Source organism: Taeniopygia guttata, chromosome Z (assembly GCF_048771995.1).
Source record: "Taeniopygia guttata chromosome Z, bTaeGut7.mat, whole genome shotgun sequence".
Classification (NCBI taxonomy): Eukaryota; Metazoa; Chordata; class Aves; order Passeriformes; family Estrildidae; genus Taeniopygia; species Taeniopygia guttata.
The window spans coordinates 33,826,937-33,852,959 of record NC_133063.1 but is presented as its reverse complement, the minus strand read 5'-3'; the positions used below and the strand labels follow the sequence as shown (position 1 = coordinate 33,852,959).

The 26,023-nt window shown below is 43.0% G+C and overlaps 1 protein-coding gene across 1 annotated transcript in view; it reads right to left on the bottom strand.

Annotated features, from left to right (window-relative positions):
* MUSK (muscle associated receptor tyrosine kinase) overlaps positions 1 to 26,023 on the bottom strand; it is a 63,713-nt gene that overhangs the window by 17,210 nt on the left and 20,480 nt on the right. The window contains exons 6-11 of the mRNA XM_041711295.2: positions 21,305 to 21,429; positions 17,342 to 17,501; positions 15,870 to 15,876; positions 12,854 to 13,120; positions 8,204 to 8,379; positions 7,769 to 7,792 (exon numbers count right to left, since the gene is read on the bottom strand). Of these exons, the coding sequence (XP_041567229.1) occupies positions 7,769 to 7,792; positions 8,204 to 8,379; positions 12,854 to 13,120; positions 15,870 to 15,876; positions 17,342 to 17,501; positions 21,305 to 21,429 (759 nt within the window). The remainder of the gene's footprint in view (positions 1 to 7,768; positions 7,793 to 8,203; positions 8,380 to 12,853; positions 13,121 to 15,869; positions 15,877 to 17,341; positions 17,502 to 21,304; positions 21,430 to 26,023) is intronic.

Below are 26,023 nucleotides of genomic sequence, written 5' to 3'. Positions count from 1 at the left end.
CCACTGCCAAATCTGCAAACTGCACCTGCTTAGATGCATGGCAAGAGGGAGATTCTTCCTTTTTCCAGTGAGGCAAGTTCAGTGGCTGAGCTTGAAACTGCAATTGAACATGACTGGAAGAGTTGGATATGTGTGCTTCAGCCACAACTAGCAGCAGGGGAGAGCCTGATAGGAGTCAACGCAGCACTGCAGAGGATGTCTGGATCTCACCATTGGTCATGGGAGGCTCATACAAGAAACAGCCAGACCTCAGAGGTGATTTGAGGAGAATGCTGGGAGCTTAAGGTCTTGCAAGGCCAGCCTGTCATAGGTAACTGTTATGTGTAGTAGATATAATTAGCGCCATTTCTAATATGATATATGTGATATTGAATATTTGTTAGAGTATACATGTTTGTATTAGGATTCCCCCCACCCTCACAGGCGCAGGTGAGACCGGCTGTAGATTGGAAACTGATTTACAAGTAAGAAGGTACAGCTCGCCAGGAGATGGGCCATGTCTGGGGAGATACAGAAACCCCAGGTACTGATCGTTTGCGTGAATGATCCGAGATGGATATCATGGAAATCCTCAGGCAGATACATGTGAATACAGTGTTCCCAAATTCCTGTAAATTTCATCAAGGGATTTAACAAACTCCAGACACTGATTTGTTCTCCCTCATCACCAAAAAAGAAAATCTTATTAACATACGGACTCTGAATAGAAGAAAAGACTGATTGCTGAAATCTTGTCCTGAGGCAGAATTTTCCCTATAAAAACCACTTGTACCAGAATGGAGATGTGTGGGCATGGAGGAAAACCTCTGCTGAGGCTGACTTCTTTGTTGCACACCCAGGGCCGACCCTGGGCTCGGCTCTGTTCTTTCCTTGTGGCTGGCTAGATAGAATTTGATTGCAAAATAAATATTTTATTTTTAATATTAATCTGGCTGGACAAATTTTCATTTATAACAAACTTGGTGACCTCGACATGATCTGGTTTGGGGGTATCCAGGGAGTTCCCTATCCTCAATCCGGGCGACACCCTGCTGATTTCAGCAGCCCAACAGGACTGCGGAACTCCACAGAACCAATCAGATTCCGAAAACAGCCAAAAAGCCACATTAAGGAAAGGGTATAAATGGGCCCAGAGCTCTCGGAATTCGGAGTTAAATCTCCAAGGCTGCAGCAATTTTTCACTCGTAAAATAACGTGCACAAAGAATCCACGTGGGAAAAAGAGCCGTGAGTACTGCGTGGTAGGGTGGCGCGTGGGTGGGTGTGTGTTTGAGTGAGACGTGACATAGTCACAGCGCGAGTGAGGACCCCAAAAAACCGCAGTTCCACTAGCCCGCGAGGGAGGTGGTCGGCTACAGGGGAAGCAAAAGAACTCGGGTATACTCACAACACGCATACGACCTGAAACTCTGGGAGTTTACAGGGATCCACTCACGGACAGGTCGGGGGAGGGAAGGTACGTTCTCGTGGACTTGAGAAATTGGTAACCTCACTGGCTGTGGGCTCAGGGAGCCCAGGAAAACAGGTAAAAGAGAGCTCATTCATTTTCCAGCCGAAAAACCCACAGACCAGTTCGCTGTGTGGTCATTTAGGTTGGCAAGGTTCGGTCGGGAGAAGACCAGTTTAAACACTTGGTAAAAACTCAGTTCGGGGTAGGACTGAAATACACATTTTAGCACGCGGGTAACTGACTTCTCGGAACAACTTGCGGACACTGACTTGGAATACGGTAAGAAAACTTTTAAATATGGGACAAGGGAACAGTAAAATACCCCTAAAGTTAATGTTTGAAAAAAGGCTGCGCAGCCCCATGCAGCCGCAGGCATCGTGCCTCTGCAGTTTTTAAAAAACTTTCACGGCAGCGGCAGACGCAGCAGTGCCGGCTCGGAGGGAGCGGGGGGCTCTGCCTGCCCCTGCCCTTCGCAGCGGTGCAGGGCGGCTTCAGTTTCCCTGCGGCGGGAGGGGGAAGTGGAGGGGGCTCCGACCTACCCCGATAGCGGCGGGGGCGGCGGCGGCTCCCGGTGGCGGCGGGGGGGAGCACGGCTGCCACACGTGGGCAGCGCTGGTCGCCGCTTGGGCACATGGCGTGGGGAAAGCCCGTTCCTGCAGGCGGCAGTTTTAAAAACAGCACAAGCTGCTGCTAATACTCTGCAGGCCTAAATATAAGTGCTTTTCGCTTCTCGACCATGGTTTTTTGAAATCGGTAGCAAATTTGTTTCTGGTCAATATAAAGTTGTGCTGTACATTTTACACCTAAAATGAGAGTGGGACAATGAAGAGCTAGATTATGCCAGGCTATGGGAATACGCCAGCGCGTGGCTGTTCCCTATTAGGACAACTGGCTACAAAGTAAGTATGGGGAAAGCTGCCACCCCCATACCAAGTTCCTCCATCATAAGCACAAGTCTCGGCAGCCGCCCCCCCCTCCCCCCACCTCCAGATCAGTCTGCATCGCCCCTAATGCAGAAATATCAGCTGCAGACACGACAAGACCTTCTCAACCTTCCCCTCCCCCCTCCATCTCACACAACACGGGGACACACACACACACACACACACACACACACACAAACACACGCTTCTCACTGAAGGGGAAAAAAAAAAAAAATCTCCTCCCGCCAGTAGAACTCAGTGTAAGATGAGGAGAGAAAACACAGAGGGTAGCAATAATGAAAGGAACAAACCGGATCTATTTAAAAGAGTCCCAGCCTTCCCATACAGGGGAGGTTAAACTGGGAGAGGTTAAACCGCCCAAACAACATGAAAACCAGAGCTACCTCAAAAGCCCCCATGGAAACTGGGACAAAGGACAAAACAGGTAAGTGCTCCTGAATGCTCTTACTGTAAATCTTTTTAGGTTACTCAAGAACTACAGTCCAAGGACTGCCTCCTAGATGTATCAAAGGTAAGGATTTTATGACTGTCATTGGGACTAAAGGGAAACCCTTTTAAGTCCCTGTCCTAAAAAAAAAAAAAAAAATAAATGTAAAAATAGAATCTAATCATAAGATCTGTGTTGAAGATGTTATTAGTGGAAGAAACAGAATACAATTTATTGGGGAGGGATTTTATGGTAATATTAAGAATAAGTATAATTGCAAAAGACTCACAACTCATGGTAAGTTTATACAACCTAACTACTGAAGATGAAAAGAAAATTAATCCCAGGGTCTGGCACACTCCGGGGGAAGCTGGAAAATTAGACATGAAACCAATTCACATTAAAATTAAGAGACCAGAAGGCCCCATAAGGGTAAAGCAGTATCCCATCCCTCTAGAGAGAAGGAAGGGATTGAAACCAATAATCGAGGACTTAAAAAAGGGGGGCACCTTAGAGCCCCGCATGTCCAGACATAACACACCTATATTAGCAATACAAAACCTAATAGCAGTTACCCACAGTCTCTAATCCTTATACTCTATTATAGTGTAATTGACCTAAAGGATGCTTTTTTAGACTTGTCCTCTAGTTGAGGAAAGTCAGGATAATTACATTGCCCGCCCCCAGAAAGGAAATCGGGCAATTGCTGGGGTTTTTGGGTTTTTGCAGACAGTGGATCAAAGGATACAGCGAAATGGTAAGGTTCTTATATGAAAACTTACTGCAGACAGACTTCAGTAGAATGAAAAAGATGAAGAGAGTTACAGAAGATTAAAAGAAACCCTCATGGCAGCTCCAATATTAAGTCTCCCTAACCTAAAAAGGCCCTTCCAGCTTTTTGTAGATGTGAGCAACCACACTTCCCACGGGGTTCTGACCCAGGACTGGGCAGGGGCCAAGAAACCAGTCAGATATCTATCCAAACTCCTAGACCCTGTCAGCAGGAGATCGCCCACCTGCTTACAAGCAATTGTAGCAGTGGCAATATTAGTAGAAGAAGCCAAAAAGGTAACATTAGGGGCTTCATTAACCATCTACTCCCCTCACAATGTGAGAAGCATCTTGCAGCAGAAAGCTGACAAGTGGCTGACAGATACCAGGCTTCTGAAATATAAAGCTATTCTAATCCATTCCCAAGACCTGGAGCTAGGGGAAAAAAAAAAAAAAAAAAAAAAAAAACCAAAACAAAAAAAACCAACCCTGGCACAAAACCCTACCCAGTTCTTGTTTGGGGCAGTCCCAGGGGATCCCCACCCCCCATGACTGTACTAAAATGGTAGAATTACAGACCAAAATATGACCTGATTTAGAAGGAGAAGAACTCGAGGAAAGGGAGAAATGGCTTGTAGATAGATCTACAAGGGTGGTAGAAAGAAAAAGAAAGTTAGTATATACAGTCATAGATGGGAAGACGGGAGGGGTGGCAGAATCTGGGCCCCTAAGTGCAGGGTGGTCAGCTCAGGCTTGTAAGCTGTATGCAGTATACAGGGCTTTGCTAAGACTTAGAAGGGGAAAAGGGGACAATTTTCACTGATTCCAAATATGCATTTGGGGTGGTGCACACCTTTGGGAAAATTCAGGAAGAAAGAGGTCTGCTAAACACACAGAGAAACAATGAGGCAAAAAGTGCTGCTTTGTTAAAAGTAAGTGCCCCAAAGGTTGAAAAAGGAGAAGCTCAAGAATCCCCCCCCACCCCTCTGAAAAAGAGATAGAGGCTTATCAGAAGATCGGGAGACGATTACAAAGAGGTAAGTGGAAGTTACCAGCTGGGAGGGAATTGTCAAAAGAATACACTAAGAAGATTTAAAAAAGATTACATCAACAAACACACTGAGGCTCCCCGAGCTCTAGCTGAGCAATTCCTAAGATTCTTTAGCTGCAAAGGTATATATAAATTAACTAAACAAGAGGTGCAGGGGTGCATAACTTACAAAAAATAAATTGTGCTAACTCCCAAAAGTTAATAGGGAGTCGTCCAGCAGCTTACCGGCCTTTTGAAAGGGTCCAGGTAGATTTCACTAATCTACCCAAGGCTGGGAGATACAAATCCTTATTAGTCATAGTAGACAAACTGACCTACTGGGTGGAAGCTTTCCCAAGCTCCCAGGCTACAGCCCAAACAGTATCAAAAGTCTTATTGGAAGAAATTATACCTCAATATGGGTTAGTAAGCTACATTGATCCGAACCAGGAGACACATTTCACATCAAAAATCATTAATCTATTGGCAGATCCTATTCGATAGGAATACCACACCCCATAGCACCCTCAGAGTTCTGGGCCACTCAAAAGAATTAATCAAATGTGTAGAAGCCCAATTAGCCAAATTGATATTAAAAACAAATGTCATAAATAAAATACATCCCATTAGCCTTATTAAACATAGGAACTATGCCTCATTCTGAAATGGGATTTCCACCTTCTGAAATGTTACATAGAATACCTGATACCCATAGTATGCCTGTAGGGCATCCGGGAGTAAAGAATAGACAGATAGCATTGAATAAGAATCTCAAGGGGGTAATCATGCAACACAGCACCCCACCCCCCCTAGACTTCTTGATATATACAGCAATAAGTAAAATACAGCCTGAAGACAAAATACTAGTAAAAACATAAAAAGAGTCAACATTCATGCCTCATTAGGAGGGACCCTATATTATCCTTTTAACTACAAATACTGCTATACAAACTGCAGAAAAAAAACAGACACACGCATCAAGAAGTCAATGTCCAGGACCGGGCACCAGAGTGGAAAATCACCTCCCCCACAGAAATTTGAAGATAACCCAGCCCGGCCAAGTAAGTAACTGAGAGCATCTCTATCAAACGTTCTGTGCCAGAAGTGTAACTATTATCCTTTCATACATTTCTCTTGCAAATACTGTCATAAAGTTTAAAATGTTCATGACTGACTTAAATCAAGTGGGTTGTGTGGGAAGTGCTCTGAGCAGGAAGAAGACCTGACTAGCTGTTTTCTAGTAATAGCCACAAGGCTAAGATTGTTCTAATTAGATTCAATAATCTAAGTTTTAGTTTTTTCTTTTTCTCTCATATCAAAAGGAATTAAAGAGGAAATTATAAACAAAAGCTAAAATTATTATTGTTGTTGAGTGTCATAGGTCGAACAACGTACCCTGCAGTGCAGGCACTTGTGAACTACACCAGTGAGGCATTTTTAAACAAAGGTATGCGGCTCAGCCTTGGTATGAAACTACAGACAAAGATTCCTGCTGACAAGAAGATGGCTCACCCCGCTGCTGGATGCACCCCAGTGGGCGCTGGGAACGGCAGAGGGATCCTAGCAGTGGGAGTAGTCCCGGCGAGCCTGAGCCTAACCTCGTGCTTCAGTAACCTCCCCAATCCTGAGAAGGGGGAACTCAGTGACAAATACCCAGAAGAAATCACCTCTTACTCATAGAAACTGCAACAGGGGTAAGCCTAATAAACGTTGTCTTGACAAAAACACTCAACAGGGGGTGTACAAATTCAAAGGAAAATCAAAAACATACCTTGAAAACGGACAGTCAGCTCATAAACTGCATCAAAAGGGCACAGATAGATATAGTTTATAACTGATATATTCATACTATATGGGTTAGGGAAAGCAAGAGTCTGTCTTTATAACTTATTTTCAAGCTAATTCACTGTGTTATAACCCAAATAAATTTGGTATGTCTGTAATAGGGAAAATGTATTGAGTGGGTGCTAGATAAATAAGTAATTGAAACAAATAAAAGACACAAACCCACAAATCTTGCCATAGAATCCCAGAAAAAGACTAAAATGTAAGGAATTAGAAAATATATATATATTAACTCTGTAGCTTTATATCGAATAAAATAAAAATTAAGGCGCAAATTAATAGGTTAATATAAAAGGTGGGGGATTTGTTATGTGTAGTAGATATAATTAGCGCCATTTCTAATATGATATATGTGATATTGAATATTTTTTAGAGTATACATGTTTGTATTAGGATTCCCCCCACCCTCACAGGCGCAGGTGAGACCGGCTGTAGATTGGAAATTGATTTACAAGTAAGAAGGTACAGCTCGCCAGGAGATGAGCCATGTCTGGGGAGATACAGAAACCCCAGGTACTGATCGTTTGCGTGAATGACCCGAGATGGATATCATGGAAATCCTGAGGCAGATACATGTGAATACAGTGTTCCTAAATTCCCACAAATTTCATCAAGGGATTTAACAAACTCCAGACACTGATTTGTTCTCCCTCATCACCAAAAAAGAAAATCTTATTAACATACGGACTCTGAATAGAAGAAAAGACTGATTGCTGAAATCTTGTCCTGAGGCAGAATTTTCCCTATAAAAACCACTTGTACCAGAATGGAGATGTGTGGGCATGGAGGAAAACCTCTGCTGAGGCTGAGTTCTTGTTGCAAACCCAGGGCTGACCCTGGGCTCGGCTCTGTTCTTTCCTTGTGGCTGGCTAGATAGAATTTGATTGCAAAATAAATATTTTATTTTTAATATTTATCTGGCTGGACAAATTTTCATTTATAACAGTAACCATATTGTTAACATACAAGGCTGGAACGACCTCACAATCAGAAATACAAATATGGATAGAAGGGAATAATAGGCAATGTGTAGATAGAAAAGGAAATAGTCGGAGGGAAGGGTACCATCTAAAACCACCATGCCTCTCTCATAGAAAGTTACCACCCCATAGTCTCCCCAACCTCCAAAGAGTTGGAAATGTTCCTTGTGCCTTGGACGTGGGAACCCAGATATTCCTCAGTAATAATCTAAATTCAGACAGCCAGGACCAGCAGAAAACACAAAAATATGTGCAAATGGCAGCTTCAATAAAGAATATCATGTCCATCTCTAAAAACATAGAGTCTGAGCAGTCTACTTACTGGTTATGTTCTCCTTCTTAAAATCTGTAAAAAGACAAAACAAGATGTAAGGAGGGATTGTCCAGGATGCAATATCACTGGACGCTCACTTAAAAGCATGTTACAGGGAAAAGTTACCTCCCTACCAGTGCTTAAAAAGCTTGTTTCTCTCCAAAGGCACCTGAGTGGCAATTTTGCTATCATTAAAACTGTTTTTTGAGAATATTATGATCTTCTCAACAAAGATCTTAATTTACTTGAGGGATTGTTCCCACACCCCAATTGCATGAGAGAGGTAAACAGCTAAAACAGCTGTCACAATTCCATGCACAGCTGCTGACAAGGCAGCACCTACCATCAGCTTTTACTTTAGTTGTAAACTATGGATTGTACCCTTCCCCTCTCCCTTACCAAGAACACAGCTCTCTAGAAAATCAGCAGCATGTGCTACTTTACCAAAAAAAGGGATGTGGGTACAGGAACTGGGATTCTGGTGCAGGCTGGGCAATCTGTTGCATTCAGGAAGAGTGAGCAGCATCAGCCCTGGCTTGTAAATCCCCTTCTGAGAGTTCTCCTCCATTGACAGCCATTCCTTAAAGCAGTAGAGATCCTTTACAGCAAGGCAATTCTCTCTACATTGTTTTGGAAAAAACAGTGAAATACAGCTGTCAATGGCTTGAAAGAAAAAATGGCTGCACTTAGCAGTGATGTGCAGGGGTTATCAGGCAGACAGAAATGGGTGACACTTCTTTAGAGCCACTCTGGCTGGCTCATAAACCATAAAAGAAACTGTATGAAATGCAACAGCTTCCTTTAAGAAACATACAAACCTACATTTTTAATGAAGCAGGGTTATGCTCAAACCACAACACACACCAAGCTATGAGGATCAAAGATCATCTATTTCCAACTCCCTGCCATGGACAGGGGTAGCTTCCACTGGACCAGGTTGCTCAAAGCCCCATCCAACCTGGCCTTGGACACTTCTACGGATGAGGCATATGCAGCTTCTCTGGGCCACCTTGCCAGTGTCTACCCTCACAGTAAATAATTTCTTCCTATTATCTAATCTAAACCTCTTTCAGTTTGAAGACATTCTCCCTTGTCCTGTCACTACATGCTCTTGTAAATAGTCTCCTTCTCATTTCTAGAGTTAGAATTTTTCAGTATATCCTAAAAAATCTCACTTGGCTTCTGCAAATTCTGTACAGTAGAAGTGTCATTTAGTAAAAGCAAAAGGTGAGCTGTGATTCTTAACCTTCTTATATTAAACATTTGCATATACTTTTAATCTCACTGAATTAAAAAACAGAATTTTTAAATTGTCTCTACAGGCACCTTTAAATCCATTTTTTTTTTCCTCTGTAGATACTTGCAGCAAAATGTTTAAATTTCTTGGTAAAAAAGTGACCTGTCTCCCACCTAATGTGTTGCCTCTATAACAATGTGAAACATTCACTGACAAGAAGTGCTTTGTATTTCTTGTGCACAGCTCAGGTGAAGTCTTACCCAGATCCACATCTTTTCCAATCATCACACAATGATGCAGAAAGAGAAATGTGTGGTGAAGGATTTAGCCAAATTCACCACCTGGCGGGTTGATGCAGCCTCCTTAATTATACAATGGTTTTAACAAGAGCAGATGGTCACGAGTTTCAGCAATGGCTAACAACGCTGCAAACCCTCTAAAGCACCTGAAGGATGGAGGTAATTGAGAATTCTAATAGAGCAACAGCTTTTCTGCAACAGTAATGGATGTCTCTCAATTCAGCAGGCTGAAGTCATCAAAGCCCAGCTACTCCGTGCTTGGTTTTAGCCAGTCCTGGTTTATTCCTTCCTCGCTTCCATGGAAGCCAGAATTCAGCCAGATGGCAAATTTATCTTTTTTATGTTAAACAACATGTGGAACAGGAATGACCTTGTGAAGTAAAGAAATGCTTAGATAGGGAAATGAGAAAAACTTGTATTTGAAGCACTGGCTGAGACTTGGGAGATCTGGATTGAATTAGCTCTGTTCATTCCTGATCCTGAGCATTCTTAAATAAGCCCTTTATTCAGTGTTCAATTGCAAAATGAAGAAGACCATTTTTCTGCAATGCTGTCTGCTTCAAGGTTAAAGGAAGGTTATCTGCACCCTGGAAGAAAGGTAATGCAGCCAGAGGGAGGGATGGTCAATCACTTCTAGCTCGGTTCATACCGTTGTAGCACCCGATGATGCGCATGGAGAGTTTGCTGAGGTCACAGGCAAAGATTACTTCAGGTTATTATTAGAAATGTTATGTCATGTAAATGACAGATGGACAAAGAACAGTAATGGCAGAAAACAGCAAGTGTACCAGTAGTGTTTCTAGGCACCACAAGAGACTCTGTAAGAGGAGGTGGGGACACACAGACCCAAACAAAGAGAGACTTTCTCCAACACAAGACTGTTCCCTAGAGCCTGATCACTTCCTATCAACAGTGATTGAAACAGAAACTGGGGGTACTTCTGCTATTGCAATATCAGCCAGCAACAAGAGGCAGATGTAATCAAGAATTATGAGATGAGAGATCACTTTCCCTTAAGAACTCTCATTTAAATCAATTTGCATCTAAATTTACATTGAGTGAGCTTTTCCCATGTGGCTTTCTTCTGTTTCATTTAATCTTGTTTTACCCTCTGGTTTCTTTTATAAAAACTTTACTCAGCCTGTCAGTTGTTATTCTTGCTAGCTAGCTTCCAAACCAAATGAACACTAAGAAAACAACATGGAAAGAGAAAAATTGGTGAAGAAAATAACTAATAATAAGATAAAAATACACGGACATACATGGAGGGCAGTATGTCCCTGGAAAACTAGGAGAGCTCTCCCATATCTGAGAGAGTTAAATTCTTACTCATGAACGATTTCAGCTGAAAGCTTGTGTAGTCTAGCCAGCTTCTGCAGAAAGCTATAAAGATGTCAGTAAAAGAAGTTAAGAGAATTGCAAAGTAACTAAGACCATGTGAGACGTGTGCAAGAGCCCCCAGACCTCTCTCAGCCATAAAGAAGTATATATTAGATGTCTGAGTTATCAAAAGGAGTATTGGTCTCTGAAAGAACAGCAGTCCAGCTGATGCTCTCTGAGGACAAGAATTGGGAAGGATGCTATTCCAGAACTTTTCTTATGAAGAAAGCTGCATTAAAATCAAGGTGGAAGGAGAGAGGACTAATTAATGGAAACCAACACTGACTCATGGATTTGAAGAAAAATAGGTCCAGGCAAGCCCATTAACATTTAGACATATTTGCAGGTGTTGTAACCGCTAGCTCAGGTACATCAAGATTAAGTGCATTTTTATGTTAGTTTATATAATTCTGACTTTAGAAGTGTCCCAGAAGTACAGGTCTTCAGTCAAATCACTGTGAGTTCTGGTCCTGCAAGGCCACTCATGGGCAGAAGTAAATGAAGCAAGGCTGAGAGCTAACTGAAATACCTTGCAGAGCAATGTATGAAACCCTTAGCTGACTAATGAGCTGTGCATGTGTGGCTGAGATATAAATACTGCCACTGGTCTTGAAAAAAAAGCAGAATGATTGTGTATTTAAGGGCACAATGACAAACAGCAGAATATTGAGGTGACAGAGAGGAGCCTGCCAGCAAAAAGCAAACAGTAGTTCTTGGCTGCATGATTATCTCTTGATACTTGCACATAAACTTGTTTCATAGGATAAATGCTACTTCTCTGTCAATGGTAGAATACTAGGCAGCATAGGTACCAAATAAAAAGCTAAATGTATGGTCAATATTCACAGTGGGATTTTCCTCTGTGCCTTTGTTTTAGAGATATTAAAGGAGAAGCAACAAAAAAGGTCCCAATTACAAAAACAACATGTTGCTAATTGTCTTAAAAAGCACCTACATCCCTGGAGAAATTATTGCCATTAGACATCTGGCCCAAGTCCAGAAAGCAGTGTGCTTGCCATGTCTGTAGAAAAGATTTGTATCTTATTTGGGACAGTAGAGTTGGGGCTACTCTTCCGGATCTTCCAGATCTGGATAGTATTTTAAAATGTGTTTAAAGAAGACAAGAACAAAGCAGTGCACTTTAGGTAGGGTTGTCAGCTGCCCAAATGTGAAATGGGTAATGACTAGGTTTTTAGGGGCTGAATATAACAGGAAAAAGAAAGCTTCACCCAGTATGTGTGTGGGGCTGTACTCTGCAAAGCACACCAAGCAATCATAATTCCATTATAGTTAAAAATAACCAAACCTGGACTGGGCAGAAGAGCAAAAGCTATATGCAGGGCTTGGGAAAACCTGTTTTATTCTAGCCATACAATCTGGGAAAGACGTAAAATTTTACTGCAAAGAGGAAAGAAAGAAACTCGCCTCCATGACCATGGTGGGAGGACTAGGAACAACGATGGAAGGGCTGCTCAGTAGGTTGTGTAGGGAGAGAGAAGTGTCTGTCACTGGGATGTGTTTACAAATACCTGTCAACAGTAGATTAGCTATAGTAAAAGATGCTTTGGACTCCACAGGGTCCCTGTCAGCCTGATTTCAATGCACATTTCTCTGCATCTAGAAGGATACAATTGTAGTTTTTGGTTCTTGGTTTATCAAGTACAATTACACAGGCAATGTCTCTGATCTCATCATTTTTGTCACATTTTTGTCATAGCAGGAAGTGCTAAATGGTTGGTATATTGTCTTGGCCAGATTTTTTGCATCTTCTGGAGCTGCATTTAGTCAAAATTCAAAAGAAGCAATTTTTCTTTATAGTAATAAAAACTACACATATGGGCCTAGTAAGATACCAATAATTGGAAACAATATGTTAACTATTGAAGCTACTCATGTAATTCAAATAGATACTTCTTTTCAACACAGTCCTCCAAACACCTGATATAATGTAGAGGTCTGGACTTCAAATTCAGACCACACCCTAGCAATGTGCACAGCAAAAACTGAATCAGTCTGTGTGTACAGAGGAGACAGCAAAGGGAAAACCTGTGCAAACCTAGAGGGCCCAACTCAGCTTCACTTGCTTCTGCAAGCCTGCACAGTCCCTCACCACTCCCCTGCTGCATACATATCCCCACAAAATGGAAGTGAAATATGAGCATGTTTTTCTTCATTTACCTGCACACTGGTTTTGGAGCTGGCCCAGCTCCCGAGGGATTGCACTCCTGGAAGATGTAGTTACACAGCAGAGACTCAGCAGCCGGTTGGCAGAATGAACTCACCATTTTCAGTTCAGTCCAGGCAGCGTGCACAAGCAGCTCTTGGGTCTCCTCTGGGTCAGCATACGAGGAGTTGAAGAAAACAAGAGCATTCTTTGCCAAGATAGCACTACATACCTCACCTCTGTATGTGCTGCAGTAGCCTGCATCACCCTTGTACAGCTTGCTGTCAAGGACAAGAGCACACACACAGAGTAAGCTCTCAGATATAAACATCTGCATGAGCACAATGGCCCTGTTTCTGAATAAAGTGGCATGTATAAGTTTAACAGAGGGCAGAGAATATGGTAAATGCTTATAGCACTAAAACCAGATAATATAATGCAAGAATGAAACTTCTGCAGGGTACCCTGGTGCCAGCACAGGTGAGCTCTGGGGATGAGGCTCTGACCAAGTGTTGTTAAAGTAATAAGTGGACCGAGGACTGCACAATCACACAGAACCATGACTTGGCATGGCTGCTCACCCTGCCTCTGGGCTCTAATGGGAGAATACTTTACTCTCCCGCTTTCCTGCAGTAGAGGTCTGCTGCTTGCTTGCAGTCCTGTGATAACTCAGGATTTTTCACTCTGCTGTCTAACAAGGGTTAGAGTTTAATTTAAGATAGACTTGATGAGCAGGAGACAGGTAAATTCAACACATCATGTGCCAGGGAATTTTTTACAAGGTCAGACCAATCTCCTGCCTGCCCTTCCTCAGCTCCTGCACCACTCCTGGCCCTACCTTTCCACACATTTATCTAGGGGACTCAGAGACAAGGAAGGCATAAGTCTCTGTGTTTTCCTTCCTGGTGTTTCTCTGCAAGGTACATCTGCTCTCTTCACCACATCTCCCATTTTGCAAAGTCCTGGCACATAGCATTGAGAGACAGCTATGCAGCAGAAGTAAAAATCACAGTAGGGTAATCTTCTTTGACGGCCATTTATTTATCTTTCCCATGTTATTTTCATCTAGAAGGAGATCTCTCTCCCCTTCCTTCCTCCCTTCCTCCCCATGGCCATCAAAAGTAAGCAGTAGGGTAAGGGCAAAGCACAGGACAGGCCCACTTCCAGTAGCTCCCATGGTCACCCAACAGCAGCAAGGTCTGCAGGTGAGGAGGTGCCCTCTGCTTAGGCAGCCCATGGGATGCAGTGTCCTGGGTATGGGAGGCAAAGCTGTGAAAACAGACTCCCTGTGTGGGGGGCATGGCCAAATCAGGGCAGAGAGGAGGGCTGGGTGCAGCTGTCCCCACTGCCATTCGGTCAATGTAACTAGGGTCAGAGAGTTCAATTCACAACATGCCAACCATTTGGAGCAGTCAACAGAGCTATTTGTATCTTTGCCTTTTATTTCTTTTCCCTGTCCAAATAATCACCCATTGTTAGCTCTGGGGTTTCTTGATGGTTTGTTTTTTTTTTTTTTCAGAAAGCTGGAGGTACATGGACAAGGGAATACAGAGGATGCTCACATTTCTGTTCTTCAGAGGCTGTTTTCTATAGATAACAATCCTTGACCCTGTTTTAGCTGCTCTGTTTTGGTTTCCATGTGAATTTTTTCTTTAATTTTTTTTTCTGTGTCACATTGGATACAAAACACAGGAAGGCATCAATCCCTTGGGGTTTACCAAAATGGCAGTGATGCTCTGACACTGCATCATCCCAGGATCCATGGACACATCTTCATGTGACACAGGAGTCCCCCAGCATGCTGCACTAGTCTCACAGCCCATGACATCTCTCCAGCACACAGCAGGTTTCCCCAGGTTTCCTGATCCCAGCAGCCTGCTAGAACTGTTCTTGGCACGGCAGGGGTCATGTTATTTACATTTCCCTAATGATTCCCACTGTGCTTAATCTGAAAGTTGCATCTTTCTTGTGCTTCAAGGGCAAAAGCAGGGACAGGTGTGCATGAGGTAGCTCTGCTGCTGACTTCAGGGGACTCCAGAGGCAGACTGAGAAGAGCTAACAGTGCTAACATTATATTTCCTTGCTTTTGGAGAAGTAGCAACAACATGTTTTCACAATGGTTTGTCACAGAAAGGAAACATCATGCAGCAAATAATAGGAATACCTATGGGACAGATGGGCTGAACACTTTATCTGTGTCTCCATTACTGTCATACCTGCATGGGTGCAGGTGTAGGGCATAAGTCTGCCATCATCACTGGGTGGCCGCTTAATCACTTACAAACTTCCTGAATCTATCTTGCAAGCTCCTGTGATGAAGGCAATAGCCTTTGAAGGCAGTCTGTGTCAGCAGAGTGGCAAAACCATTTGGTCAGACTTTCCCAGGCTCTGTTCTTTTCTATGGTGGCCAGAAGCTCCCAGCCCATCTCCCAGGCTAACATTCTCATTCTCCTTCCAGACTGATCAGCCAGTGCAGCATGTAGAAAGAAGGAAGGATTCTAAAGAGAAAAAGCCAGCTAAATTGTTCAGTCCTGCAAAAAATTACTAAGCAGAAGTTCATTTCTCATCACATGTAAGTGCCTTTATTCATCCACAGCTCTGCTTGGAACAAATATAACCTTCTCTTGCCCTAATATGGTGAACACCAAACCAAGTTGCATTTATTAACTGTGAACAGGTAGGAGTTTACCTTGCAGTTAAGCTTTGCCGTGAAAATTTATAAGGTCAAGGGAAACTGTGTATCTGTAACCAAATAGAAGTTCCTTCAGAATATTCTCCCCACTACCATATTTCAAATACCCATACTGCTGGCTTGACTCAAAACTATTGTTAACCACCAAAGCTTAGCCTCCAATTATGCCTCTGTAAAGGAGCTCAGTGATCCCTACGGGTGAACCTCATCTGCACAGTTGGAATGCATAAATCCTACCCCTTCATTTAAGCCAAATTAACCAAACCCCCTTGGTTCATCATTCTTCTTCTCCCTGGCCCAGAAAGAGCCACCACAAAACCACAAAAAGTCATTCTTACCTCCATTCTGCCAAGACACATCAGATCCAGGAATTGTGATGAACCAGGAGAAAGAAGAAATTGAAAAGACATCAGTGACACTTCATTGTTCCCTCTGAGATCCGTAAGTCAAGATTTCCATGCTAGGAAATGTGTCTGACCACTGCAAGCTGTATTAAAAAAATGCACCTAAATTCTGGTCCTTTGTTTCTATCTTCTTGTGGGGAAGAAAAGTTGGCCAACACTGAACACTATAAAGTGAGAAAGAATGAGGAGGAAGAAGTGGATTGTTGATGGCAGTGCCAGCTGAAGTGGACTCTTGCACCATAAATTCACACTTTTATCCTGATCTTTTGGGTCCTATGTAACCAGCAGGTAGCATCCTTTGTTTAAGCCACAGCAGCTCTAACAAGTAGGAGAAGCCAGGGCTTCTCCAGCCAGGAGATGCAGCAAGCCAGCAGTGGCCCTGCTTGCCATGCCACAGGGAGCTGGGCAGTGCCAGCACTGGGAGGAGGCACTGGGCATCAGCCAAAGGCCAGGGCACCTCTGCCCTTGGAGTCTTGTGAGCTGGGGTAAGGTCAAGACAGACTCCTGCTCAGGTCTAGGGGGTAGTTCTCCTCCAGCTGAGCACACACAGCCTGGAGGAGTATAACTTCCACTAGCCCCAAGTATCTGCCTGCCCCACTGCATTTGTAGGACATACTTTCCTTGGCTAAAAGCAGAAGTGGGGATGGGAAATACAGCACTAAGTGCTGAGTACATTATGGAGCAGAGATTACTGCTAGGTTTCAATGTCCAGTGTAAGAAAGGTCATGATTATTTCCTCAAGAAAGCAGATGCTAAGGCACAGAGAGATAAACAAGTACATGCCTGGTTAAAAGCGGAACCAGGGCTACCATCCCATGTCCAATGTGATTTCTCTTTCCTCTTACTAAATCCCTTTGCCTGTTCAAAGATGGATGGGACAAGCTATCACCTTTCTCTCTGTATGACAAATGCTGTTAGTTAGCTCTGCCAGATATTTCTCCTCTTTGGAAATTCATTTTCATATTTGGGAGTCATCTCTGAGGGAAGAGATAACTTCAGGCAAGGCAGGGTGTTGCTCTGACAGCAGCCACCCTGCTTTCTGGATGCCAACCCCTTGTGAAGCTGAACTGCTTGAAGCTATTTTCACTTTGCTGTTAGATGATACCAATGCTGGGTCATGGCCACAACTTCCTCCATATGGATGAACTTACCAAGTGTGCTTCTGGGACACAAAGTACAAGACAGCATCAAACATTCAAGAAATGACAGCTATGCCCGTCTCCTCAGTGTAAGAGTATATGAGGAAATAGCCTGGTGGAGGGTGTGCTTGTACTCAAATTTAGGCCCCCCCCTACACTATTAGCTCTCCAAGGCTTCCCCTCTTCCACCACAGTACTACACACCCCTTTCCTCTTCCCCAGCAGGAAAGGCTAAAAAAATTAATGGCTTCTTCTTTCCCTGCATACCTGAAATGCTGATGGTTGCTGCTGCTTTTGCGGCTCCAAAAGTTTTGCTGTGCTTGTTTGAAGCAAGACAAGTGAACAGGCCAGGTCGGGTGACATACACTTGCAGTCTGGAGTCAACCACTCTGTCCTTGACACTTTCTGCTATCGACCCCACAGAAACCTAAAAGAGTAAAAGTCCAGTTCAGTAATATTTCCAATAAAGACACAAACAGGCAAACCAAGGAAAAATATAAGAGACAGAGTCCCAAGCATTTAAATTAGTAGAGGAAGATGTGGCAAGGAGACAAAAGTGGCAGAGACCTAAAGCTGCTGGTGTCACTTTGGCACTTTCATAGCTGCTGACTTCACACAGAGAAATAAATGTTAAAAGATCTCTCCTATTTCACACTTCAGCAATGGTTTTGCAATTAGATTTCAAATCAAGAGGGTCATAGTCAGAAGTTGGTTTATGTAATTGAGCTGGCTAATTACTACAGGGTTTCTTGCAGATTGTTTGCCTCTTCATGCCTCAGGAAGGAACAGCACAAGATGATTTTGTGAACATCCACTATACAGAGGAAGAAAAGAAAATAGTTTGGAAGTCGTTGATTCTGGATTAGTATAACAACTGCAATACTCTCAAAGCACTCATGAGCATAGAAAGTGCTCTGGCTCCAAAACTTCAGCAGATATCTGGTAAATTTTCTTATCTAGTATCTAGAAATATGGAAGGGGCTGAAAATATGATTATTTTGGCCAGCTCTTTTCCCGGATCAGTAATTCGCAGCTAAATGAGCTTAAAGCCTGCTGAATTTAGCCAGTTGGCCTTGATTTACCATCAAGTTTTTCCTGCCAATATGGCATTCATTGAAGTAGGAGAGCATGGTACATACATGGTACATACTCTGTCTTGCAATGGCAGTAGGAAGGAGAGCATTGCCTGCTCTAACCTTCATACTGATAGGAAGCATCAAAGATAATTGAAGTGAGGCATATTGCCTGTGGACTCCCTAGGTGTGACCTGACTCTAAAGACATTGCAGAATGTCTCCCTGGATTCTCCCCAGCAAAGCACTCTACCTACACATGTAACTAAGACAGAAATATCAATCTGACCTCCCTGGACATCAGTAAAAATGTGCTTTCAATAAGACCTTTCAGTGAAATGAAATACCCATGGGTATTGACAGCAATAATTGAAAAACCAAGAAGGAACTAATTCATCAGTTGTAACATGTCTTGTAAACAGATTGGATTCTCTATGAAAAGAAAAGGCTGAAAAGAATGTATCTCTCAGAGTCAGCTTGGACTTGTAGTGAAAGAATGTTCATGAGAAGAAATCACTAAATAATCAGACCAGCCCAGTTTGTGAGTACTGCACCAGGTATCTCAGCCACTGTGCATATGGAGGGACCAGCGATATATTTGGCTTTATAACATGAAATCAGTTCAAGAAGGTGGGAGCCCAGGTGATATTTCTTTTCACAGATATGCCTTTTGTTACAGAGCTGCTCAAATTTAGTTTTAGAATCCTTTTCTCTCCAGAAACCATTCATAACCAAAATGGTGAAAGGACCTCCTCAGTGGGAAGGAGGTGTTTCCTATAGGCCACCCCTGTCTTCCAGCATCTTGGTGACATACGTGGCTGTTTGCCATGAGCAGCTTGTGCTAATCCAGTCTTCTTTCCCTGCTGGTTCCTCAGGTCTCAGGTGTTCCACATCTGGCAGCACTGGACTGTGCCTGCTGAGCACAGATAACTGGGATTGTTCATTTCAGATTGATGGAGGAGGAAGAGGTTGCTCAAGTAACTGCAGCAGTACAAGCAGTATGCACCATGTACAGTGGACAATCACAGGCAGTGGTGCCTAGGACTTCCACACTGGCCATCTCTTGTTTCCGTTACTGGAAACTTCAAGATGTTCCTTTGTGTTAATTGATTCCTATTCCTTTTCAAACACATTTCCTGAGATTTTGTTTCCAGGAGTTCTCTTTTTAGCCTTTGAAACATCACCTCAGCTACCAGGAAATTAGAGACCTCTTCATATCTTCACACCTGGCTCATTTATTCCTGGATATGTGGAAAACTACTATAAAGTAGTAAGGAAAACTATTAAAAGGTACATGATGCCCTGTGGTGCATAGCAGGAGGAAAATGAATTGTGTTTCTAAACAGGTAGGTCTGGCAGCTGCTGCACAGAGGAGTTTCCATACTCCTCTTCCAGGGAAGCTCAGTAAGCTCAGCAGACTCCTGTTCTTTGAACCTCAGGACAATTACAGGTTGGTGTTCAGAGACCATAATGCCACAGGCATGAGGCATCTTCAAATTACTCACCCTTGCTGTGAACCATCCCTCAAATTCACCATGTCCCATCCACTGGCTTCCTGCTGACTCTCCCAGAGACAGGCTCTCATTAAGGTTTGCTTACCATATTTAAGGTGAGAAGCACTATCCTCCTGGGACTGGGCTATACTTTTCAGACAGGAATAGGGCAGAGCAGATATGATCAGTCAGGCAGTGGCCCAGGCAGAGGCTGAGCATCATCTCATGTACCTCAGTACTCTGTGGGACCCACTCATTGGGATCTCAGCAGAGCACAGATATTTGCTCTGGAAATATATTGCTCTTTCCAGGTACCCCAGACTCCTGCAAAGTGGGAAAGTAGTCTTAACACCTGCAGTTGTCTCAAACTAAATATTGCCAGAAACCACCAAGCACCCACAGGTCTCAGCAGAGGCTGATCTGATCCTTTTGCTGCTCTGCCTAAGAACATTGAAGCAATATAAAAAATTAGCCCTAATCAGATTGGAGGACACAATAAGGTATAGAGGAGGCAAGGAAGGCAAGACAGACTGCAGACTAGCCATGGGGTCTTAATAACGTGTTTTAATGTGTGGAGAGAGGAGATATGAACCAAGATGATGATAGCCCCCTGAAGTAAGAACCAAGATATATTGGTCCTCTGGACCAGCAACTCCACAGGAATGGTGAGGATCAGCCTGTGCTCAGAAGGACTTGGGGCTCACAGGAGGTCCATGAGAAAAGACAGAGGCAAATTGCCTGCACTCAGCAGACACTCCAGCAGCCTCCACAGTATCATGCTCTGAGGTTCACATCCTTTAAAAAATTGTCGAAAGACGAAAGAGAAATAGATGTGTTCACCTTAAGTACATGAAGACTAGAGAGAAGCTATGGCAGGCTTGGGCTGCGGAGCTGCCATGACTGTGGTTCCCTGCTCACTTCCACACAGGCAATACTAGGTGTCAAGCAGGTTTTCAGTTCACTGAAATGAGGGCATTGCAACAGCCTACACACAGGCATGAAACCCAAGCAAATTGAAAATAGTATCCAGATTAACTGGTCAGGATCATTAGACCACAGAATCTTTCCTATAAGACACAGTGGATTTGCATCCCTTGGTGCCTGCCACTGAAGAGGGTGTGCCTTTCTTAAGAACATGCTTCTGCCCAGAAATAAATTCATAACATATTTCACTTCACCTAGGTCAGCCTAGAAAATTTTAGATCTATTATCTTCTTCAAATATACTGCGCATAATGTGGGTCCACAGATATTTGATCTCAAAATAGTTTGCTCTATCTAACTCCTTGGTTTATGCTACTTTGTCAAATGTGCAGTTTTGCCTCATTACCATGTTATTAAAAAGGAAAGATAGCTGCAGACATACACAATGAAGTCCTAGAAATTCTGCCTTGGAGGATGGTTGGAAGGGTCTAAAGCACCCTTCATCTTGGGCATTTCAGATCCTAACAAATTAAGTTATACAACACCCTGAATAAGGGGGAAAATGTTTTTCCAGAGAAAACTGCTGAAGAGAGATTATCTCGACTCAAAAAAAAAAAAAAAAAAAAAATTTGAAAAGCAAGGTGCTAAGTTAGGAAGGAATAGAAACCATTGGTGCAGACTACTATCCCTTCCAGCTGATAGCAGTCCTCCAGTGCCAAAAGCATGAAAAAGAGGCACTTACAGCTTTCCCATTTTCCAGCCAGGTGACAGTAGGGACTGGAAGGCCGGTTGCCGTGCACCGCAATGTCACCACAGACCCAAAGGTGATGTTTTGGGATTCAGGAGCCTTCAGGATTCTGGCAAACACTGTAAGAGAAGACAAAGGTACTAGCTGAAAAATTATGTAAAGCTGAGACTGGTGCTGACACGGGGGTACTCCCTCCCCAGAGGGTCTTGATGTAAGTCACAGCTCCATGAATAAAAGTAGAGTCTAGAACAGACTTCCCAGTGAGTGACATTCTTGGGAAACAAATGAGGAGGAGAAAAAAAATATTCAGTGTGTTTACATTCTGCACTTTACAGACTAAAATTTACCTCTGGAAATTTCTGTGTCAAGTCCAAATCCTCAGAGGAGGTAATGTGCAAGAAAACCAAGAGAAAACTCTTTAGTAGCCTGCAGATGGAACAGCTTTCAGCAAAAAAATCAGCAAGCTACATGCTGCCCTGCCCAGGTTGACCTGTCTGAACCATTAAGGACCACCAGTATGGACATGTGCCATGAAGGTTAAGGGTGAGATAAACGTCTCAGTCTGATTGCAGTGATTAAGACTTGCCACAGAGTGCTGCAAACACTGGCATTTCCCACGAAATAACAAGCTGCCCTAAGGGGGAAGTGTCTAACATCATGCATCAAGTTATGAGAGAATGGCTGGCAAAAATTTTAGGAAGATGAGATTGCAGTGGAAAAGTAGATTTTTAAAGTGGCTCCTCATTTCTATAGCTCTTGTTTGTTTTGTGGAAATATGGTCACTGAGTACTTTGCAGATAAGCAAAATAGGCATTCCTTCACCCCACCCTCCCTTCCATTTTTGTTGTCGTTGTTGCTGTTTTTTGTTGGCGGGGGTGGGGGAAGGGCTGCGGGGGAGGAGGGGACTGGGGGAGGGGACAAGGAGGAGGATTGTTGGCCAGAAATAACAACTGAAGTATTTTTGCTGAAAATTTATTTTGATCCAGAAACACAACCTTGATGGTCTTAACAAGCTGCTGTACTTGGACCACATAGAGAAAAGCAGAGAAGAGAAACTTCCCACCTGGAACATTTGAGTTTTGACCTAAAACTTTTAATGAAAACACCAGAATGTCTGCATGGAAGCAGGCTCAAAAGCACTGCCATTTCTTACTCAAATTTCTCGTGCTTAGTGAGTAACACCTTCTGGACCACATAGTAATGCCTAAAAATCTCCATCAGAAACTTTAATAAGCAGTGAAGTGTCTCTTGGAGTTGTCAGAAAAGCCTGAGATCTTGTTTGCCAATTTTATCTATGTGTTTATCCTTATCAGCATACCTCACCATGTCACCATCTTCTGTTTGCCCTGTTCAGAATTAGAACATCTGTCCCCAATATTTGGGATGGGAAGTTTTTGTCTGCAAAATTTCAGTTGAACTGTAAAAAAGAATATGCTTTCCACATAGTCCTTCTACTCAGTTCTGAGCTAGTATGCAGCTGAGATTTGTTTAGACAAAGAGCCTAAAAACAGCTTTTGCTCATAGATAAGTTGCGTAGAAGTTAATTGCAGCATGGAAACCTTTTTACCTTTCAAGAAATTATTGGGCAGGGGTTTTTGGAAGATCAAGTTTAATGTCAATAAAGTGAAAATGGCAAAAGGATAAATATTATATTTAGCTTCTTAATTCTTCTGTGTGCTTCAAGCAATCCCATTGTCTCTGCTCAGTGCTACCTGCCTAAAGTCAAAGCAGAGCAGCATCAGTCTTCTACACCCCCTCACCCCTCAGTGAGGCAGCAGGTATGAAGCTCCATCAGTAATAAGCAAAGCTGTAGTCACTGGCCAGAAGCTTTTCTCATGAATAAGTAAAATGAAACCTTTGTCTGAAGTTTCACTTCAGGCCATTAAGACCAGATGGTTATGAATTCAGACCCAAGTTTTGCAGGCTAAGCTAATAATTATTTTTATACTTCATTTGGAGAAATACTTTGGGGCCTGTCCTCTGGCAGCAGTTATGTTCACATGGCTCCAGCTGAAGCCAGCATGTTATCTTCCAGAGTTGGAATATGGTCTTTAGTGCTTTTCTTCTGCTGCCCAGTAGGCTGCTGGGACCCTTGCCCACCTGATGGCTTCTCTCTGACTCTGCTGCTCAAATCCTGCCCAGTAAAATTAATACCAAAATGACAAATTACCAGCCTCCAGTTAGCTAATGCTGGACAGTGGCACATATGTCCTCCTCTGTACTAGCTGCTCTCCCAAAATCTGCTAGGATCTTTCAGCCAGGAGGAAAAAAGACACACTTTGAAAATGGCAATAGCACAGGCAGGGTGCAAAGCCACAGCAAGCACTATGGCTGGCCCAGTTCATGACTGGTGCCTATGAGGAGGTCAGAAAGCTGCATTCCTCTTCCCAGGGTCCAACCACCAGCATTGATCACTGCACTTGCGTTAGTAACCCAGAACACTGTTAGATAAGCAGCTGTCTACCAGCATAGGGAAGGTAAAGCATCAGGCCATTCTTAAAATTCTAAAACACCAAATACAGGGATAGAAAATCCAGCCACAGCTCCTAAACATTCACATGTTTCTGGTGGCAAGTACTGCAGGGAGGGATGGCTAAATAAAATCTGGCCTATAAGGAACAAAGCTGATTTCCAAAGCGTGGAAGAATTGAAATTCCTTCTATCCCCAGTGCTATCATGTGCATTTTTCAAGACCTTCAAAATTGAAGTTACCAATTTTATTCTTTAACATTTCAGATATTTACATTTGCATGCTTTAAATATTTATTTAAATTTTATTTAAAGTTTAGCTATGTACCTTAAGTATGCAGTTGTAGATGGCATAACTGGAATAAACTGGGGAGGAACTTATTTTATTTTTAAATGAGAAATTTTTTGGGACAAGGGCCAGATTTTCCAGGTCCTAGCAGGATTTTGGAACATGGCTGATTGACCAATCCAGGGTTATATTTTCCAAAGGGCTCTTAATCACTTTGGGAAATAGTATTAAAAAAATAGTATCACCTATTTCTCAACCACATAATCTATGGGTAGATGATCAACACACTGATATTGCTCTCAGCCTTGAGTGCTGTGGTAAAGTCAGGATAGGTTGCATAAGTGCAGCCAGTGTCACCTTCCAACTGTGTAAAGCAGGGCAAGAACACCAGGATGAGCTTAGGGTCCATTTTGGCAACTGCATGAGCAACAAAATCTGTCCCATATCTAAATGGCTGAACACAGTCCCCAAAACCATGATTTTACTGCCCCCTCCCTCACTTCCTCCACCCCCCAATTCCACAAGTAAAGAAAAGAGGCAAAAACAAGTAAGAAATGGCAAATCTAGTGGTAGTGTAGCTGGCAGAAAGAGGCGAGTGAAAGGCAAGAAGAGGAGGGATCAGGAAATAGCAATAAATGTTTGTAAAATTCACATTTTTTGGTGGGCTCATGACTTTGTCTTGTTCTCAATTTTCCTCAGAGAGAAATTTTCCAACAATCAGATGATTTCTAATAGTTCCATTACTTGTCTGCCTTTTGCACATCCTCCTGAATGTGGATTTTGCCTTCAGTTGCTACATTACCATTACAAGGTTAGCAACATTATCAATACCTCTGGGCTCTCTGCACTGGATTCACCCACAGGCATGCCAAAAAGCAGGTCGGGAAAGTAAGCAAAGAGAGCTTAACTTATTTATTTATTTTAGTGGAAAATAAAACAGAGAAGCTGTAAATGAAATCCAAACAGCTAAAAGCCAAATTTCACTCCCAAGCCCCTTAAATTTTTTTTTTTTTACAGCCTTGGTAAATGATGTTCTGTGCACTGCAGGGCTTGCTAGGAGGTATCTGTACCGTGGCCAGCTGCTCGCATTTCTGAGAATTACGTAACATCACTCAGCCCAAACAGTAGGGCTTTAATTCAGTCACAAATTTTTTATAATACTAAAAGATTAAAGCAGCATGCCCTCCCCCCTGCCTCCACATTGAATGGCTAACTCTTTCCAGGTGACTTTTTTTTCCCATTGCCTTTCATTTCCCAGGTTTGGGGTCTGGTCCCACAGTCCTGGCAGATGCCTGCCCTCAGTCTGGGTAAGGCCTACTTTTTTTTTTGAAGTCTGGATTTGGGCAGTCACAACCAGACAGCTATGTAGGTGGCCTGGGGCCATGCTGCTGCTTTGGGGAAAGGACAAAGTGATGCCCAGAGCACCAGTGACGCTGTTTGGTTTTTGCCTTTTTACTTTAATATATTCTCTGTATTCTCCACACGTATATTTCTAGCTCTGTAGCCTAGTGTGCTAGTAGCTAGTTTTCCCAGTACTTTTCCATAGCCTTTCGCTAGTTAGAAAGACAAAAGAAGTTCTAGGGCTCCAAGCCCTGGAAGGTCAAGGCCCCTCTGCTGGCTTGGTTCCTCCTGGGAACCAAGGCCTACAACTCTTTAGACACATTTCATGGACAAAGCCCAGCTAGTGCCAAGGTGGGGGACTCCAGAGAGGGGTTTGACCTGGAGCGGGGAATTACATCACCACTTATCCTCCTAATTGATGCTTTTTTATCAATTATGCTAATTTCTTAAAATCTATAAAATACACTCATCCTAGGGAGGGTGGGTTTTTCTGGACATACTTCCCCTGAAGGCCTTCAAATAAAGATCCAGTCTAATATTACCTTCTTACTAAAATGATCTCAAGTTTTATTTCCAGGTTGGGAAAAAGGCAACACCAGGAGCAGTCAAGCACT